Raw genomic sequence first — 18,586 nt, 5'->3', positions numbered from 1 at the left:
GTAGCAAGCCCCCAGGGGCATGCCAGCTTCACTGGCATGTTCTGTGATTTGTGGCAGGAGCCACAGGGGATAGGCTGTGATGACATTTGGTATCTGTGTTATTACAAGTCATTCTTTCCTAAGGGATATATGCTTACTATGGCTCACAGGACATAGCATCCATTTTAAATTCAATTTGAATGATTATTTTACCTGCTTTTCAACATTCAAAATATATTCACTAAAAATATTCAATGAAAGGAATATAGCACACTCAAAATCAAATATTACTAAATATTACAAATTAATAATACTATGTAATTATGCATGTTGTTTTACCAAGAAAACCACTGTATTAAATATACTCATTAGTATATGGATAGGAACTTACAAATGAATGAATTTTGCTATATGCAATTTTAAGCTAAAAACAGTTGTGTGATTTTGTTAGTAAGTACAGTGCTAATATTGAGATATGTTTAACTTGGCCATGGACAGAAACAAAAAGCAACTTACCTTCAGCAAAGGCAAAGCATTATTAGCTTTCCTTCTGACTTCAAATTATTCCTAAATAAATAATCTAAGTGAAATATATGTAATATTTGTACCCTCTACTACACCTCATCATAAGATAATACTTGGGAAATAAAGCCTTCAGCATTATTATGGCTCTGAAATAATTTGAGGTCATGCCTTCCCTGTACCTCAGATGTGTTTGTGTGTGTGTGTCTGTGTGTAAGTAAAAGGACAATGCTGTGGAGCTGCTTAGCTGAATTTTTTCCTTTCACCTTTCTGTGGGTCCCAGGGATAGAACTCAGGTTGTCAGGCTTTGTGGCAACTATCTACCCACAGAGGTAACTTGTTAGCTGTAAGCTCTTATTTTCTAAGTGGCCCTTCTCACTTGTTCTACAAAGATTTTTTTAGGGATGTCTACTTCATATATATGAAACCCTTTCACAATTCAAAATTCTCTGTAAAGTTGGATCATAAAGCAATTCTCAACCACAGAAAGTTAAGACCTTTTAGCCTCTTACTCCTTTTTCTTATGGCTATAGTATTTTAAACATTATGGACAAGAACTGTGTTGCATAGAAAAATAGTGAAAAGTGGGGAAAAGGTGCATTCAGACCTCACAATTCCTGCAAAATTTTATTTAGCACACTTTATTTTTAGCTCTAACATAATATTGAGACACTGCCTCCATCATGAAGCTGAATAAGTGATGCTGGTTTTATCTTTGAGATTAAACACAACATAAAGTAGCATATGCATATTCAACACTGCACTAGATATAGGACCTTTTTATTTAATACCACTAGCACCCAAAGTAGACACGGTTCTAAAAGCTACCCACTACTTGATATATAAAATAGCCTTAACTGTTTTTTGAGGCAGGGTCTCACTATGCAGGCCTGGTAAGCTTTGGGTTGACTATGTAGACCAGGTTGGCTTCAAACTCAAAGAGATCCACCTGCCTCTGTCTCCTGAGTGCTGGGATTAAGCAGTTGTGAGCACCACCACAACTGGCTGACATAAATTATTTTTATTTAAACTTAAAAACAGAGCATCACCAAAGATCATCTATACACTATTATATATTTAGATGAGTAATAAACATAACACTAGACATATAAGAACAGAGGTTGGGGAACAGAGTTTGCTCTATCTGCATTTACCTAGTATATCTAGAGTAAGTAAGTTTCAAGCTTTGGATCTTAGAACGGGATCTTCTTGTGATTCACCCAGGAGTAAATTTTGCAAGTGAGGAGTCTAGATTGCTTACTAGACTCCAGTTAGTCTACAGCAGCAGTAGTGTAGTAGATGATACTATTGGGAAAGTACTTAATAGAAGATAATTGAGTTATTTTGCTTACGCTCCTAACTTAACATCAGAAAATGACTGATATAATGGAATTAATTACGATCAAGGATACTTATTGGGCTCTTTTGTTTGCTCTGTCAGAGGATAGTTAAGGTTAACATGAAAACCCAGCACCAGTAACAAGCCTACGAAGACCCTCCAGAGAATACTACTCAGCAATTCAAAACAAGGAAATCATGAAATTTGCAGGCAACTGGTAGGATCTAGAAAAGATCATCCTGAGTGAGGTATCCCAGAAGCAGAAAGACACATATGATATATACTCACTTACAAGTGGATATTAGCCATATACTATAGGATAAACATACTAAAATCTATAACCCTAAAGAAGCTAAACAACAAGGAGGACCCTAGGGAAGAGGCTGAAACCTCATTCAGAAGGACAAACAGGATGGACATCAGAAGAGGGAGAAAACAGAGAACAAGACAAGAGCCTACCTCATAGGGCCTCTGAAAGACTCTACCCTGCAGAGTAGAGGCTGAGACTCATAGCCAAACTTTGGGCAGAGTGCAGGGAATCTTATGAAAAAAGGGGGAGATAGAAAGACCTGGAGGGGACAGGGGCACCACAAGGAGAGCAACAGAGCTATAAAAACTGAACCCTGGGGACCCTGATGAGAATGACACCCCAACCAAGGACAATGCATGGAGAGAACCTAAAATCCAAGCTCAGATGTAGCCCATAGACTCAGTCTCCAAGTGGGTTCCCTAGTAAGGGGAACGGGGACTGTCTCTGGCATGAACTCAGTGGCAGGGTCTCTGATTACCTCCCCCTGGAGTGGTGCAGCCTTGCCAGTCCACAGAGGAAGACAACGCAACCAGTCCTGATGAGACCTGATAGACTAGGGTCAAACAGAAAGGGAGGAAGACCTCCCTTGTCAGTGGACTAGAGGAAGCATGAGGGTGGGGGAGAAGAGGAAGGGAGGGTGGGATTGGGAAGAGATGAGGGTGGGGGCCACAGCTGGGATACAAATTGAATAAATTGTAGTAAGTGATAACAATAAAGGAAAAAAAGAAGAACTATTGCATCACAGAAAGACTAGCATTTCTGAATTTTATAAGTTCACCTCCCCCTGCAGATTTCTGATTTTTACATGCCACTTGTAAATGTAATTTCCATTCTTTAATATCCATTCCTTTTACTGATAATACTTTTTGAGCACCATAGGTGACCTGAAATTAAGTCATACACATCCTTCTTTTATGCATAGAAGTGTTAGTATTGAGGATTAATGGGATTTACTCTCAGTACCTAGATTATTCTTTGGTAGTTAATGGCATCGGGATGTATTAACTCTTGCAAGCTAAGGCACAATTTGCTACATGTTGTGAGGAATGAGAAATATACTAATATACTATACTAGTATGGTAATATACTAATATATACTGTAAAATATACTAACACTCACATTTGTCCAGTGGAAAATTTATTCAGAGATGTGTGTTCTCCTTCTGAGTTCTTTGAGACTTAGATAACTGGTACTAGTAACAAAACATACAGATATTTATGTTCTAGAAACTTCCTTCATGTTGGCAATAAAGATGAATAAATCCTCATTATTTACAGGATTCCCCTGCCCCTGGACTTAGAGGGAGTGGTGGGTTTCCTGGTGTGGGTGGTAGCACCCAAATTCAGGACCTCCACATAAACAGTATACATTCTTAACCTTTGAGCCATCTCTCTAGGCCTCGGAGGAAAGGCACTTTATAAAGGCATTGCAAACTATTGCTTATCATTCTTTTAAGTTTTTGAGTCAGGATCTAACTATTCGGGATAGCCTTGAAACCACAGAGATCCACAAGTCTCTGACTCTCCAGTGCTGGGATTAAAGGCCTGCGCCATCATACCTGACAAAAATATTCTTTTATCTTAAAATAGTTCTTTTGTTTGTTTGTTTGTTTGTTTTTGAGACAGGGTTTCTCTGTGTAGCTCTGGCTGTCCTGGAACTCACTTTGTAGACCAGGCTGGCATCAAACTCAGAGATCTGCCTCCGGAATGCTGAAGTTAAAAGGCATACACCACCACTGCCTGGCTTACAAGAGCCATTCTCAGCTAGGTCCAAAGAGGATGCTTTAAACTTCTCTTGATAGAAATCAAAAGGGATTAAAAAAATACTTTATAAAATATAATGCTGATTTTACCATTGTTTTTTTCCCCATAGGTTAGTTCAGGCTTATCCAATATGGAGCATCTGCCTCTTCATGTATGTGTTTTGTTTTTGGTGAAGAAATCATGTCATGAGTGAGTCACCTAGACAGCATCAGTGAACAGTGGTTATCTCTGCTAATAGCCCATTTGCCTCCTTCACGTTTGAAAAAGAATAGTTAGTAAATTTCCTTCCTCAGCTGCCTATTTCTAAACTTTTAAATAGTCACACTCTAGCCTGGTTCAGACAATTCTACCCAATAAGAATGACATCAGCCTAGGAGCTGATCTGCTGTTTGCCCAGCAGAGGAGTTACATACTGCCTTTTGAAGAATGACACCTCGCGCTGCAGCCTTGACATCTGGCCTGTCTTTGAATGGCTTGAGATGCAGCTCTAAAGCATAAGCTTTGTGATTCAGAATAACTTTGGACATTCTGCCTTTTTGCACTAAACTCTATGTAGAGTTTAATTATGTGGGAAATGGGGTTATATAATCTAAATTGCTATCATTCTAGACAAACTCTTATGGGTATTTCTATTATTCACTGAGAAGAATCTGTTGAAGCCTTTCCCTTCTTTGGCTGTTCAGTTTCTGGAAGCCAATTTTGATGAGTTTTATATCTGCCACCTGGCAGTACTGTTCTCAAACTTAATATTTTTTCTCATAAGTTTATAAGTTAGGGTTACACGAAAGAAAATGAAATTAGATCTTCGCAGTGAACTAAAGACATTCTATTAATGGCATGATATTCTCTCTATCCTTTAGGGAGAGAATCTTAAAACCCTGATTTCTTTACCCTGAACATCTTTTTGGTCACTAAGTCGTATTTTCTCTGTAGTGCTTCTAATATCAATCTCTCTCCCTTTCATTCTTACTACCAGTCCATGCCAGAACATCATCTGTCTTCTCATACCATATTGCTCCAACCACTTCTCACCTGCTGCTTTTACTTCTAACACCAACATGCTTTAGCTAATCTTCCAATAAAAGGATAGGCTGACGTCCCTCAATCACCATGATCATCTATTATTATAATTATCTAATCATAAAAATAACCACAACAGTTCTTATCCCTATCACCTGAAATCGAGTTCATTTGTACACTTTGAAAGCTCTGGATAATTCAGCCAAGCTTTGTCATTCCTCTGCTCCTGTCAGGTGACCTCTGAACCTTCCTCAGATTATATTCAGACTAAGATTTAACTTTATTCATGTGACTTCTTGCTTCGATATTATCTTCTCCTCCTTCTTTTCTACTAATTCACACCCCACCCATTCCATAGGGTGACTGCTCTTCTTGAAGCCTGTATTCTGTTATCTATACTGACAACTAAAAAGGACACAGCACTAGTACACCCTATGAAATAATAAGTGAATGAGGTGGAAGATCCAGTACCAGCATTGTATGAAGAAACAATATTTCAGATTCTCTTCAATTCACTGACTTCTTTTCCAGAAACCAGTGCTTCCTTTAAGTATTTAGTACAGTGTGTTCAATGTGGCAGTATGTAGAAAAAAAGTCCTAGTATTTTTCTTCGGAATATTGGTGCTATAAATTGTGAGCAAAGGAAGTATGCAACACTTCTAATAATGGATCTAATGCAGTAAATTTAGTACAATTGCAATACATGGCATGATTTGTGTGCATTTGTGGAGGTCAAAGGTTGACATTGGATGTCTTCCTCAATCACTATCTTATATTTTATTTATTTTTAGATCTTATGTGCATGAGTGTTTTTTGAGTGCTCAACATCCAAGAAGGCAAGAAGAAGACACTGGAATCTCAGGAACTGGAGTTACAATTGGTTGTGAGCTGCCATCTGCATACCGGGAACTGAACTCAGGTTCTTTGCGAGAATAATGTGTTATTAACCATGGTGCCATCTCTCTAGCCGCTCCATTTTAGTCTACGTGCTCTCTCACAGAACCTAGAACTTATTGTGTAAGCTAGGCGAGCTAGTCAGCAGGTCTCTGGGATCTGTCTCTATTCTGCCCCAAGATATAGTATTTCAGATGTGAGTGGTCATACCATGCTCTTTATGTGTGTGGCTGGAATCTGATGCTTACACAGCTAGTACTTTACAGAACGGCTCATCTCTTCAGTTCCTTGACATGACTTCTGAGGAACTGCCTATATGTTCAGCAATTATACAACAGAGCTGAAAGTCAACCCCAAATTTATTGCTCCTCCTACACTGTTCCATGCTTCTGACTAATATGCTAAAATGTGATAAAATGTTCTAAATTTCATGTAGCAAGCGGGAAGATGAACAAAGCTCTTTTTGTTTTCACAACTGTCATGAAACACTGAGAAAAAGTATGAGAAGCTATGTAAAAAGAGTCATCTTATTCATAACTGTCCCCTTTCAGAAAAAATGTTTCCAGATGAGTAGTACTTACAATGCTATTTTCATTTATTAAAGATTTAAATCATCCACAGCAACTGGTCATGAGTATTAAGGATGACTTTTCATGAAGCAAGTTCCTAACCCCTTTCTAAGCATTTGCTTTCAGTGAAGCTCTCAGATGGAGCAGATTCTGCTTTTTCTTTTATTATTATTTTTAACATTAATTACAGTTTATTTACTTTGTATCCCAGCTGTAGCCCCCCTCCTCATTCCCTCCCAATCCCACCCTCTCCCTGCTCCTCTCTAAGTCCACTGATGGGGGAGGTCCTCTTCCCCTTCCATCTGATCCTAGCTTATCAGGTCTCTTCAGGACTGGCTACAATGTCCTCTTCTGTGGCCAAGCAAGGCTGCTCCTCCCTTGAGGCAGGGGAAGTCAAAGAGCCAGCCATTGAGTTCATGTCTGAGACAGTCTCTGTTCCCCTAACTAGGGAATCCACTTGGATACTGAGCTACCATGGGCTATATCTGGGCAGGGGTTCTAGGTTATATCCATTCATGGTCCTTGATTGGAGAAACAGTCTCAGAGAAGACCCCTGGGCCCAGATATATTTGGTCCTTCTAGAGCTCCTGTCCTCTCCAGGTCATACTAACTCCCCCTTCTTTCATATGATTATTTGCACTCTGCCCAAGGGTTGGTTATGAGTTGCAGCATCTGTTTTGATACACTGCTAGGCAGAGTCTTTCAGAGGCCTTGTGCGGTAGGCTCCTGTCCTGTTATTTGTTTTCTCCTATTTTCAATGTCCATCCCATTTGTCTTTCTAAGGGAGGATTGATAATTTTACCCCAGGTCCTCTTTCTTGTTTATCTTCTTTTTTTAAAAAAATTCTTTATTAATTACACTTTATTCACTTTGTATCCCCCCTGTGGTTCCCTCCCTCCTCCCATCCCAATCCCTCCCTTCCTCCACTCTCTGCACACATGCCCCTCCCAAGTCCACTGATAGGGGAGGACTTCTTTTCCTTCCTTCTGATCCTAGTCTATTAGATCTCAGCAGGAGTGGCTGGATTGTCTTCCTCTGAGACCTGGTAATGCTGCTTCCCCCTCAGGGGGAGGTGATTAAAGAGCAGGCCAATCAGTTCATGTCAGAGACAGTCCCTCTTCCGATTACTATGTAACCCACTTGGATACTGAGCTGCCACGGGCTACATCTGTCAGGTGTCTTAGGTTATCTCCATGCATAGTCCTTGGTTGGAGTATCAGTCTCAGGAAAGACCCCTGTGCTCAGATCTTTTGGTTCTGTTGCTCTCCTTGTGGAGTTCCTGTCCTCTCCAGATCTTACTGTTTCCCACTTCTTTCATAAGATTCTCTGCACTCTGCCCAAAGGTTGCCCATAAGTCTCAGCATCTGCACTGATAGTCTGCAGGGCAGAGCCTTTCAGAGGTCCTCTGTGTCAGGCTCCTGACTTGTTCTCTCTTTTCTCCTTCTTCTGATGTCTACCCTCTTTGCCTTTCTGGATAGGAATTGAGCATTTTAGCAAGAGTCTTCCCTCTTGATTAGTTTCTTTAGGTGTACAGATTTTAGTAGGTTTATCCTATATTATATGACTGTATGAGTGAGTATATACCGTGTGCATCTTTCTGCTTCTGGGATAGCTCACTCAGGATGATCTTTTCCAGATCCCACCATTTACCTGCAAATTTCATGATTTCCTTGTTTTTTATTGCTGAGTAATATTCCATTGTGTAGATATACCAAAGTTTGTGCATCCATTCCTCCACTGAGGGGCATCTGGGTTGTTTCCAGCTTCTGGCTATTACAAGTAAGGCTGCTACAAACATGGTTGAGCAAATGTCCTTATTGTGTACTTGAGCCTCTTTTGGATATATGCCTAGGAGTGGTATGGCTGGATCTTGAGGAAGCACTATTCCTAGTTGTCTGAGAAAGCACCAGATTGATTTCCAGAGTGGTTGTATAAATTTACATTCCTACCAGCAGTGGAGGAGGGTTCCCCTTTCTCCACAACCTCTCCAGCATGTGTTGTCTCTTCAGTTTTTGATCTCGGCCATTCTGATGGGTGTAAGGTGAAATCTTAGGGTTGTTTTGATTTGCATTTCCCTGATGGCTAATGAGGTTGATCATGTCTTTAAGTGTTTCTCTGCCATTCGATATTCCTCTATTGAGAATTTTCTGTTTAGCTCTGAACTCCATCTTTTAATTGGATTATTTGATTTTTTGCTGTTTAACTTCTTTATTTCTTTATATATATTGGATATTAGTCCTTTGTCAGATAGAGAGTTGGTGAAGATCCTTCCCCAATCTGCAGGCTGTCGTTTTGTTCTGACGACAGTGTCCTTTGCTTTACAGAAGCTTTTCAGTTTCATGGGGTCCCATTTGTTGATTGTTGCTCTTAGAGCCTGTGCTGTTGGTGTTCTGTTCATGAAGTTGTCTCTTGTGCCAATGAGTTCAAGGCTCTTCCCCACTTTTTCTTCTAAGCGGTTTAGTATGTCCGGTTTTATGTTGAGGTCTTTGATCCACTTGGACTTTAGTTTTGTGCAGGGTGATAAGTATGGATCTATTTGCATTTTTCTACATGTAGACATCCAGTTGGACCAGCACCATTTGTTGAAGATGCTGTCTTTTTCCATTGAATGGTTTTGGCATCTTTGTAAAAAATCAGGTGTTCATAAGTGTGTGGATTTATGTCAGGGTCTTCTATTTGATTCCATTGATCCACAAGTCTGTTTCTATGCCATTACCATGCAGTTTTTAGTATTGTTGCTCTATAGTACAGCTTGAGATCAGGGATGGAGATACCTCCTGAAGATCTTTTACTGTAGAGAATTGTTTTAACAATTCTGGGTTTCTTGGTGTTCCAAAAGAAGGTGAGAATTTTTCTTTCAAGGTCTGTAAAGAATTGTGTTGGTAATTTGATGGAAATTGCATTGAATCTGTAGATTGCTTTTGGTAAGATGGCCATTTTTACAATATTAATCCTGCCAAGCCATGAGCATGGGAGATTTTTCCATCTTCTCATATCTTCTAATTCTTTCTTTCTAATTTTTTGTGGCTATTGTGAAGGGTGTTGTTTCCCTAATATCTTTCTCAGCCCTTTTGTCTTTTTCTTTCTTCCTACCCTTGCATAAATCACCACAGGTTTGGAATGTCTTTCTGACAGAGAGAATGAGGCTTCAAAGTCACATGTGTCTGTTTGTGTACAAGATTTACATCAACTCCATGTACTATGTAGGTTTTACATTTTTACTTCTAAATAGCTAGACATTTAGTAGAAAAATAAGTTGAAGGATATATACACAAAAAACTGATCATTAGTTTTAAGATAAATGAAGGCCCACTACTTCCGGATGGAGAAAAAAAAAAAAAAAAAAACCCTTTGCACTAAGACAGAACGCCTTTTACAGTCAAGGCTGTACCTCAGGTAACATCCTTTAATGTGACATATTGAACCAGCCAAATCTGACACCGCAGGATTCAGCTCTTTCACTGTGTCTTGATCCTGTTTGTTTTATCCTTTAAGGATATTTGCTTTGGAAGAGACAACTCATGGCTGAAGAACTATGACTAAATAGCTTATTTGCTAAAGAGCAACTGATCTGAATTGGCACTAAAGCATGAGAACAATTATCTATTCGACTTCTAATTAAAAAAAGTGATCTGGTAAAGAAAGAGGTATACAAAGCTTGTGTTTACAAAGTGGCCTAATGCTTTTTAAAAGTAATAAAACCTAATAAGAATAAATCTTAGGTGAGTAACTTAAAAGAAGACATTTGTTCTAAGTTCTCATAAATTACTACAATCCAACAAAAAGCCTGACAATTATAATAGAAAAGCAACTCTGTTCAATACATGCTACTGCCCACCACCACCACCACAAAAAACCAAGGGAGAGAGAGAGATTGGTCAGCAGCTACAAACTGCAAACTGTTCCTTCTCGAGGACTCCGGTTCAGCTCTCTGTGGCCAGGTAGGGTGGCTAACAACTGAGTGTTCTAGCCTCAGGGGGTGCTCTCGCTTGCTGCTGTGGGCACCTGCATCCCTGTGCACATTCTCTCCCCTGTATGTATACACACGTAATTTTAAAAACATTTAAAAAACAAGGAAATGCTTATAGGTGTATAATAAAATTATTTACTGATAACGAGTTCTAACTAATTGTAACAACTGATTCACAGTTCAATTGAAAAATCCAAAATAGTCATCAACAGTTAATTCACACAGAAACAAATCTAGTTAATAAACAAAATTGGCAACTTTTATTTTTAAAGAGATACATAGCACATTGAATCAAATTTTTATCTATAGAGTTGGAAGCTTTAACAGTTTACTAAAGAGGGATGAAGGCTTGGGGAAAGAAGCATTCTTTTAGATAAGTTGTTTCCATAACTTTTTAAAAACAATTTAATAATATTTAGCAAACCTTAAAAAACTTAAAAAAAAACTTTAATCTTTTGACACTTAAGACCTTCATTTCTCAGAATCTATCCTACAGATCTATCATCAGAAACAGAAATTATGAGCATGGCTGTTCATTTCTATAACCATTTATAAAAGTAAATTTAAAAATCTCAAATTATGTTCTCATGGAACTCGCTTTCTCATCTACAAATAGTATATGGATAGGGCGATACTTCAGGATTCAAACTATAATTTTGTTTTATTTGTGGTGCTAGGATTGCACTCTAGCCTTCAGTATGCTGAGTTTGCACTGTGCCCCTGAACTATACTGTTAGCTAGCATATGGTTCCAGAGTCAAAAGAACTGCAACACATCTCTTTGGATTCTGTGTTGGCATTTAGTTTGCCTATAACTGCTTCAGAGAGATAGAAATTTGCACAGTACAATGAGGTATAATTGATGTATCAGTCATAGAATATACTGAGCATCCTTGGTAAGCTGGAAAAATGAGCTCCGAGGACAGCACACTAACTACAGTATGTATAGAGCAAGAGGTAAAAGATATGAGAGCAAGATCAGAATATTGTCTTGAGAAAAGTTATCAGGACTCGTAACACAAGTCCTGATACAAGTTATCAGGACTCCAGTCACAAAACTTTTATAATTGTATACTTTGCATATGGTAGGGAAATATTTGCTAAGTATTTTAAGGCATACAATCAATTAGTATATAGAAAACTGCTATATCCCCTTCTTTTGAAAAAAATATATTACTTAAAGATAAGTAAAGAAAATTTTAGGGGACAGGAGCTCCACAAGGAGAGCAACAGATCAAAAAATTCTGGGCACAGGGTTCTTTTCTGAGACTGATACTGCAACCAATGACCATACATGCAGATAACCTAGAACCTCTGCTCAGATGTAGCCCATGGCTGCTCAGTCTCCAAGTGGGTTCCCTAGTAAGGGGAACAGGGACTGTCTCTGACATGAATTCAGTAGCTGGCTCTTTGATCACCTCCCCCTGAGCGGGGAGCAGCCTTACCAGGCCACAGAGGAAGACAATGAAGCCAGTTCTGATGAGACCTGATAGGCTAGGGTCAGATGAAAGGGGAGGAGGACCTCCCCTAGCATTAGACTTGGGGAGGGGCATGGGAGGAGATGAGGGAGGGAGAGTGGGAGTGAGAGGCAATGAGAGAGGGGGCTACAGTGGGGATACAAAGTAAATGAAGTGTAATTTATAAAAATATAAATAAATTAAATAAAAGTGAAAAAAAATTTTAAAGTTTACCTGTATGATGTAGAACATATTTTTTAAGCAAGTTATTCCTTTAGTAATATATCCTAATAGGATAAATGCAAGTAATTTACTTGACTTTCACATGTACTTTTTGGTTGCTTTGGTTAATAAATAATGAAAATGTTTAAAATTACATATATATTTTTGTATGTTATATGTATTTTTGTATGTTGTATGCACATGTGGCTGTATATGTGTGTGGGTGCATGGATGTGCATGTACATGTGAAGGCTTGATGCCATTCTTGGCTATCCTTACTCAGAACCTATACACCTCATCCATCCCTCCATCCCTCCGTCCCTCCATCCATGCACTCCATCCATCTATCCATCCACCTCACTCAAGATGTTAACCGATCCGTAGACCCAGAAAGGCTAGGTATAGAGGAAGGGACTAGGTGGGACAGATGGATCTCCTTAGGTTTGGAAACAGAATAGATTTTTATAGGAGGGTTAGAATTTTTTTATCATTTCATGTGTAGGATGTTTTGGGTACATGGATATACGTCTACCATGTGCATGCCTGATGCCAGTGAAGGTCAGAAGAAGAATTCAGATACCCAGGGATTGGGTTTACAAATGTGAGTTGCTATGTATGTTCAGGAAATTGAACTCAGGTTCTAGGTAAGAATGAATGCTCTTAACTGCTGAACCAACTCTTTAGCCCCTAATTCTCATTCGTAATGTATCACTGGCTACCTAAGTAGAGGAAGCATAGAGTATGCTAATGCCAAACACAACCTAATGAGGGGAATACATTTAAAATTCAAGTCACTAAATTAGTAAGTTGTATTATGAGGTCAAATTGTTCCCATTTACTTGAAGTAAAGACCAAATGACCCTCAGTAGTTATTTATGACTTTCCTTAGCAAACGAAGGCAGAAAACTCTGTTAATTCATTTTAAGAGTCAAATGCCAGAATCCAAACACCATCTCAGAATCAGCTTCTTCACAGCATATCTCCGTTACTTAACTTACTTCTCTCCCAAGCCAAACAAGACACCACAATTTAGCTTTTCTTACATACCTGAAAACAACCTCACAGATCTAACAAATATACTAATAACTGTAACTGTATTTAATATACTAGTAACTCTACTTAAAATAATATAAAGTAATCAATGTAAATTAACTTTTCTTTGCTGAGGCAAAGAGGTGTTTGAAACACTACCTAGAGATTTATACACTGCTCTTAAAGAGATTCAAGAGTCAGGATGACTGAGGACTGTTAGGGAAATACTGATAAGGTTTTTGATCATTTTAAAGCCAGAAAAGTTTCAATTAATGATGGAGGAGGCAAAACATTGATTTCCACACTGTCAAGTGAAATACAGCAAGCTCGAACAACTGGTTAGCTTTATTAAGGTATCTTATTAAGATGGCTTATTAAGTTCCTCGCTATTGTTTTCATAGGGCTTTAGACAGATACCAAACTTTAAAATGTAGGATTCTTTCCTTCCTAACTTTCATAAAAGTCATATATAATTAGCACTGAATGAAATTTTCTAATGTCAACATATCAAATTTTGATTAACAGGGAATACAAATCAACCTTATTCAAGTTTAATTCAAAAGACTAGCAACATCCTTTGGGAGACTAGTAGAGATAATATATCAATGCAACTTCAAATTTCAGACTAAGCCACAGGCCTACAAAGTAAAGTAATATTCAACTTATTAAGCTGGCATGGTGACAGACATTTTCTCTGCCGGATTTAACTTTGATTCATAAAACCATACGTCTTCAAATTGAAATGAACGTTTAGGGTCCAGAATGTAATTGGAACCCTTGCATTGATACATATGTTGTTTCGTTTACAGAATCTGAAAAATAATTATCACAAAGATAAAGCAATAGCTGACAAAAGTACTGGTAACAACCAGAATGTAGACAGTAGTTAGTTTTCTGCACAGTGTGCATTAGAAAGACTTATCAAATTTCTTTTTTTTTTTTTTTTTTTGATTGATGATTATTTATCCAGTGTTCTGCCTGCATGTACACCGACAGGCCAGAAGAGGACAGCAGATCTCATTATAGATGGTTGTAAGCCACCATGTGGTTGCTGGGAATTGAACTCAGGACCTTTAGAAGAACAGCCAGTGCCCTTAACCTCTGAGCCATCGATCCAGCCTGACTTGTCAAATTCTAAAGGCTGGAAAAAAACACTGATCAACCAGACCTGTACATTGTATTTCAGAACATGCAGCACCATTTACTAGAAATCATGTAATAGTACATTTTAAGAAGTTCCTAATTATTTTTCAAAGACAATTAATATTCTCAATTTCCATGTGCATTATTCCCGGGGATCAGGGTCTCACCATGTTGCTCACATTGGCTTTTAATTCACGATGTTCCTGCCTTAACTTTCCAGAGAGTGAGATTGCAGACCTGTGCCACACACCAAACTCCACTGTACTGTCTTCTCACTAACTGCCTGGCTGACGGATTGTCTTTGCTCAAATCAATCTTACTGAGAATCATCAGAGGGTGATTTTCTAATCCTGTTATTCTATCTAAGTTAATAACTGCTATTTTTCCTGTACAGACAGATTTTTTCTTTTAGTAAATATCTTCCTTTTTTTTCACTGTCTTTGTGGGCTCTAGGACGTAAGAGTTCAACATCCTATAACTATATTTCCTTCTCCAAAACCAAAAAATTATCCCAAATCTATCAAGCTGTGTCCCTCAATACAACAGCATATATAAATGAAGCATAATTTGACATCCAGTGCAAATGATAATCACATTAACGTCATACTTTCATTGAATTAGTTACATTCTCAGTTCTATAGGAAATTGTATAAGAAGCTAAGATTTGGGCTACATCTATCTATGATTATAAAGGATCTTAGGGGCTAGAGCTCCGAAAAGTATTTTAAATCCTGATAGTTCTTTAAGTCAGCAATTTCTCTTATTGATAGTTCTAGCTCAAATTTAATATTGAAATATCTTTTACTTAATGCCCTTTATTTGTAGTTAAAACTGTGCTATCTATCTATTATTATTACTATTATTTATTACTTACTTGACCAATCTAAATTATAAAAAACATTTTTTTTTCAGAATGCTGATTCCAACTATGAACAAGACTGTAAAAGTTGTGCTTTCTTACCATTCCTTTTGGTCCTTAGAATATACACCCATGAAGATATACAGAGTATGATGACCAAAAGTTCTTCAGAGCTTGTGTGAAGACTCAAGCTGTCCAAGCCTTTGGACCTGATTTCAATACTTCTAACCCACATAAAGGTGAAAGAGATTGCAGAAAGTTGTCTTCTCATTTCCATAAGTGTACCATGGCATGTATGCTCATTCTCATCATGTACACATACGTGCCATGGCATGTGTGCTCATCCTCATCATGTACACATATGTGCTAAGGCATATGTACTCATCCTCATCATGTACACATATGTGGCATATGTGTTCATCCTCATCATGTACATATGTGTGCCATGGCATTTGTGCTCATCTTCATCATGTGCATGTGCAAAATAATAAAAAATTAAGAATAACAATACTTCAGTTAATTACTTTCTCTTTACAAAGTTCTTATTAGTTTGATATTAGAGTTATTATTGCTATTGTATTTATTTTTAGGCTTGACTTTTCCCCCCTACAAATGTGATTTAGATTCTGAGTATGTAATATGTAATAGCTTGAACATTAAAACTAAAGGCAATATTTTCATTTGTTTCTGGTTATTCTTCTTATTCCAGTGTAAAGAATTTATTTTTTAAGTTAGCAACATGTCCTGGAAACTACTCAAGCTCAGTTTATAGATACACTTTTTATTTTTTTAATAGTTACTTTGTGTTCTATTATGAGAATTTACTACAGTTTATTTATCTACTCTATTTGGGTTGTTTCCACTTGCTACTAACAGTGATAATTTTTGAATTATTTGATACTTATGAAGGTATATACTCAGTGGAGAGCCCCGGGTGTAACCTTCCTCAAAGGATGACTGCACATGTTATTTACTGCCAAGTCTTCCTCCTTGGGGGTTTTGTTTTGCCACTTTGCATTCCCACAAGTAATATATAAAAATACATATAAGTTTTCTTTCTGTTTCTGAGATTTATGCTTAAAACAATCTGCCTCTCAAAGGACTAAAACATTATTATTTTTTTGTTATTTCTGGATCCAAAGATGGAATTATAATTTTGAAATCTAACATCTATATCATGGGTAGGGTTTTCTTTATTAAACTACTATGAATATGAAAATATGATTCATTAGCTAGGTTTTGAAGTGCAGCAAGCAACCCACTCGTTTCATCTTCTGGATGAGAACACGGAGAGAAAACACAACTTATTCAGCATGCCTGATAGCAAGGCTGGGTCCTATTAATCCACTGATGCTACTATTATATGCAAAGCTGTTTTCCCTTTAACTTGTATTGCTAGTCTGTTAGTTTACCATGTATTCCTGTAGCTTGAGACACAAAAAAATTAGTGATATAGACAGTTATATTTACTTCACAAAAAGTAGAAATAAGAAAAATCACTGAGTTAGGTTTATATTTTGCTTTATTTTAGATAAAGCTTCAATTGTATGGGGTTAAGTTTAGAAGTTTTAGACTTTCTAAATCTAGTAACAAACTTACCCCTGGAAAAAATAGGCCCTATTTTAGCTTAAAGTGAGTCTCTAGTATATAAAAACACGTGACAAGTCAAATATGATAGATTACTCTTTATTTTATAAAAATGCCCAGTTTCTAATTTTTTTAAAATGTCAAGTGAAGACAAGCAAAAATATAACTTCAAGAGCAGAGCAGTGTTCGAAGGCTTCTTATACTAAATGATATCTCTTTTATAGTCCACCAAAAGATAAGAAAAAATTGTATCTGTGTATATAAACATTGACCTACTGTTTTACTGATTCATTCCTGTCAAACGGCAACATATCTACTAAATGAGTCTCACAGTAATATCAACAGGTGACATTAATCAGCATTGTAAATGGAAGCCTCAAGCAGAAGTCATGGGATCGATGAGCATAAATATAAGCAACAATTTTGTCCCATTTTCATAATGTAAACTATGCAACACAAAGTACAACCTGTATGTTAAAGATGACATTAATTTGAACTTGAAAAATAAAGACATTCGACCCACATGTAATAGGTACTCTTTTATCCTTTTTAAAGACACTGACCTGTATACTCATCTAAAACTTAACACCACATCTTTGCGTTATTAAATCTTTGTTTTGATCTATTAGTATTCACCAAAGTGCCATTTTATAAAACTGCACACTGAATAGCCCAGGCTGGAGGTGACCATCTGCAGCTTTAGAGTCTGCCTTTGAATCAATGAAAGGAGCTTTGTGTTTTCATTGCCAAGTTTGATTCCTGTGGTCATTAGGCATTCCCCTCAGATCGCATCAATGAAGCCGTACTCTCTTACGCCCATGTGTTAAATTCTCTTCTCCTCATGGTTTCCTTTGCCAGTTGTACTCAAGAATGACTATTGGGTCTTAGCCACATTCTTCTCACAGCTGTGTTAAAAAGAGCACCAGAAAGTCTTCCTGAAACCCATATGTGTATATGGTCAGTTCTGTGTCCTAGGGTCACCTCACATTGCGGCATGATTATGCAGAGGTTCATTCTTCTTGAACTGTGCCTCTCCCATCACTCTGGGAAAGATTAGGCCTCTGGGAGTCAGCAGTAGAGAACTTGGAAGGCGGATGTGAAAACACATAACTCAACTTAGAAGGCAGATTAGCTGAAGGAAGATGTTTGAAAATATTAAATGCTATTTGTTATTCTTATCTATCTTGCACATGATAATATAAAGAGAAATCACAAATGCTTATACGTGCTTATAGGATACTTCAGAAGAAAGAGAAAAATATCATAATGTTCCATGAACTATTAATAGTTTGTATAGCTACAAAAAAAACCCTGAAATGAAAATTATTAAGTTCTAAAATGTCATTTATTGTGTTAATTTTTGAATCTTAAATTTTACTTCTAGTCAACTGTAATACAGAAATATCCAATAAATCAATATAAAGATTTCTTCATTATACTTTACTGGGGTTAAGAAGAGATGGGAAAATTGGCCTCTGTTGCATTATGAATCTGTAATAATTTAGGCTGGAGAGATGTATGGCTTTAGTGGTTAAGAATTACCACAACGTAAGAAAGAAAACAGTATATAACCCAGCTGGTGCCCTAGGAAGTATCTTTAGAAGTTTTTCTCTTTGAGTGTAAAGATAAAGAACAAAGTTTAAGTATATAATATGTTCATGATTTTACCATCAAAGCTACACTGAAGGAAGCAAGGACTTTTTTTCTTCCTATGGATTTATTGTGAATTCTCTGTCCACAAAGGAAGCGGTGGCCAACTACAGAATCTTAGAATTCAAATGAAATTTAAACTTACCCATCAGTTCAACTGAGTTCATGCGGAAAATTTAAATGACTATTTAGATATTTTAGATTTTCAGTGAGGCTTTATGACAGGCAATCTAAGCTTTGGCCATGTGAAGTTGTATACATTCTCTATAC

At 37.3% G+C, this 18,586-nt stretch overlaps 2 protein-coding genes across 10 annotated transcripts in view; one reads left to right on the top strand and one right to left on the bottom strand.

The window, feature by feature from the left end:
- Nucleotides 1-18,094, top strand: part of Foxa1 (forkhead box A1) — an 85,356-nt gene extending 67,262 nt beyond the window's left edge. The window contains exons 3-4 of one of the 2 annotated variants that reach the window (XR_009592964.1): nucleotides 5,726-5,853; nucleotides 15,133-18,094. Coding sequence is in view for 1 of the 2 variants with exons in the window: in XM_060387527.1 (XP_060243510.1) it covers nucleotides 15,133-15,140 (8 nt within the window). In the remaining variant the exon portion in view is untranslated. The remainder of the gene's footprint in view (nucleotides 1-5,725; nucleotides 5,854-15,132) is intronic. The other variant, XM_060387527.1, reaches the window with a different exon arrangement.
- The window catches only part of Mipol1 (mirror-image polydactyly 1), a 303,874-nt gene that overhangs the window by 20,842 nt on the left and 264,446 nt on the right, over nucleotides 1-18,586 (bottom strand). Inside the window, exon 12 of one of the 8 annotated variants that reach the window (XM_060387534.1) lies at nucleotides 17,659-17,798. The exons of the other annotated variants lie outside the window; for them this stretch is intronic. Within the exon in view, the coding sequence (XP_060243517.1) occupies nucleotides 17,795-17,798 (4 nt within the window). The 3' untranslated portion in view covers nucleotides 17,659-17,794. Of the gene's footprint in view, nucleotides 1-17,658; nucleotides 17,799-18,586 lie in introns of those variants that run through there. 8 annotated transcript variants of the gene reach the window in all.

Source organism: Meriones unguiculatus, chromosome 7 (genome assembly GCF_030254825.1).
Source record: "Meriones unguiculatus strain TT.TT164.6M chromosome 7, Bangor_MerUng_6.1, whole genome shotgun sequence".
Lineage (NCBI taxonomy): Eukaryota > Metazoa > Chordata > Mammalia > Rodentia > Muridae > Meriones > Meriones unguiculatus.
This window is presented reverse-complemented; position numbering and strand designations above follow the sequence as displayed.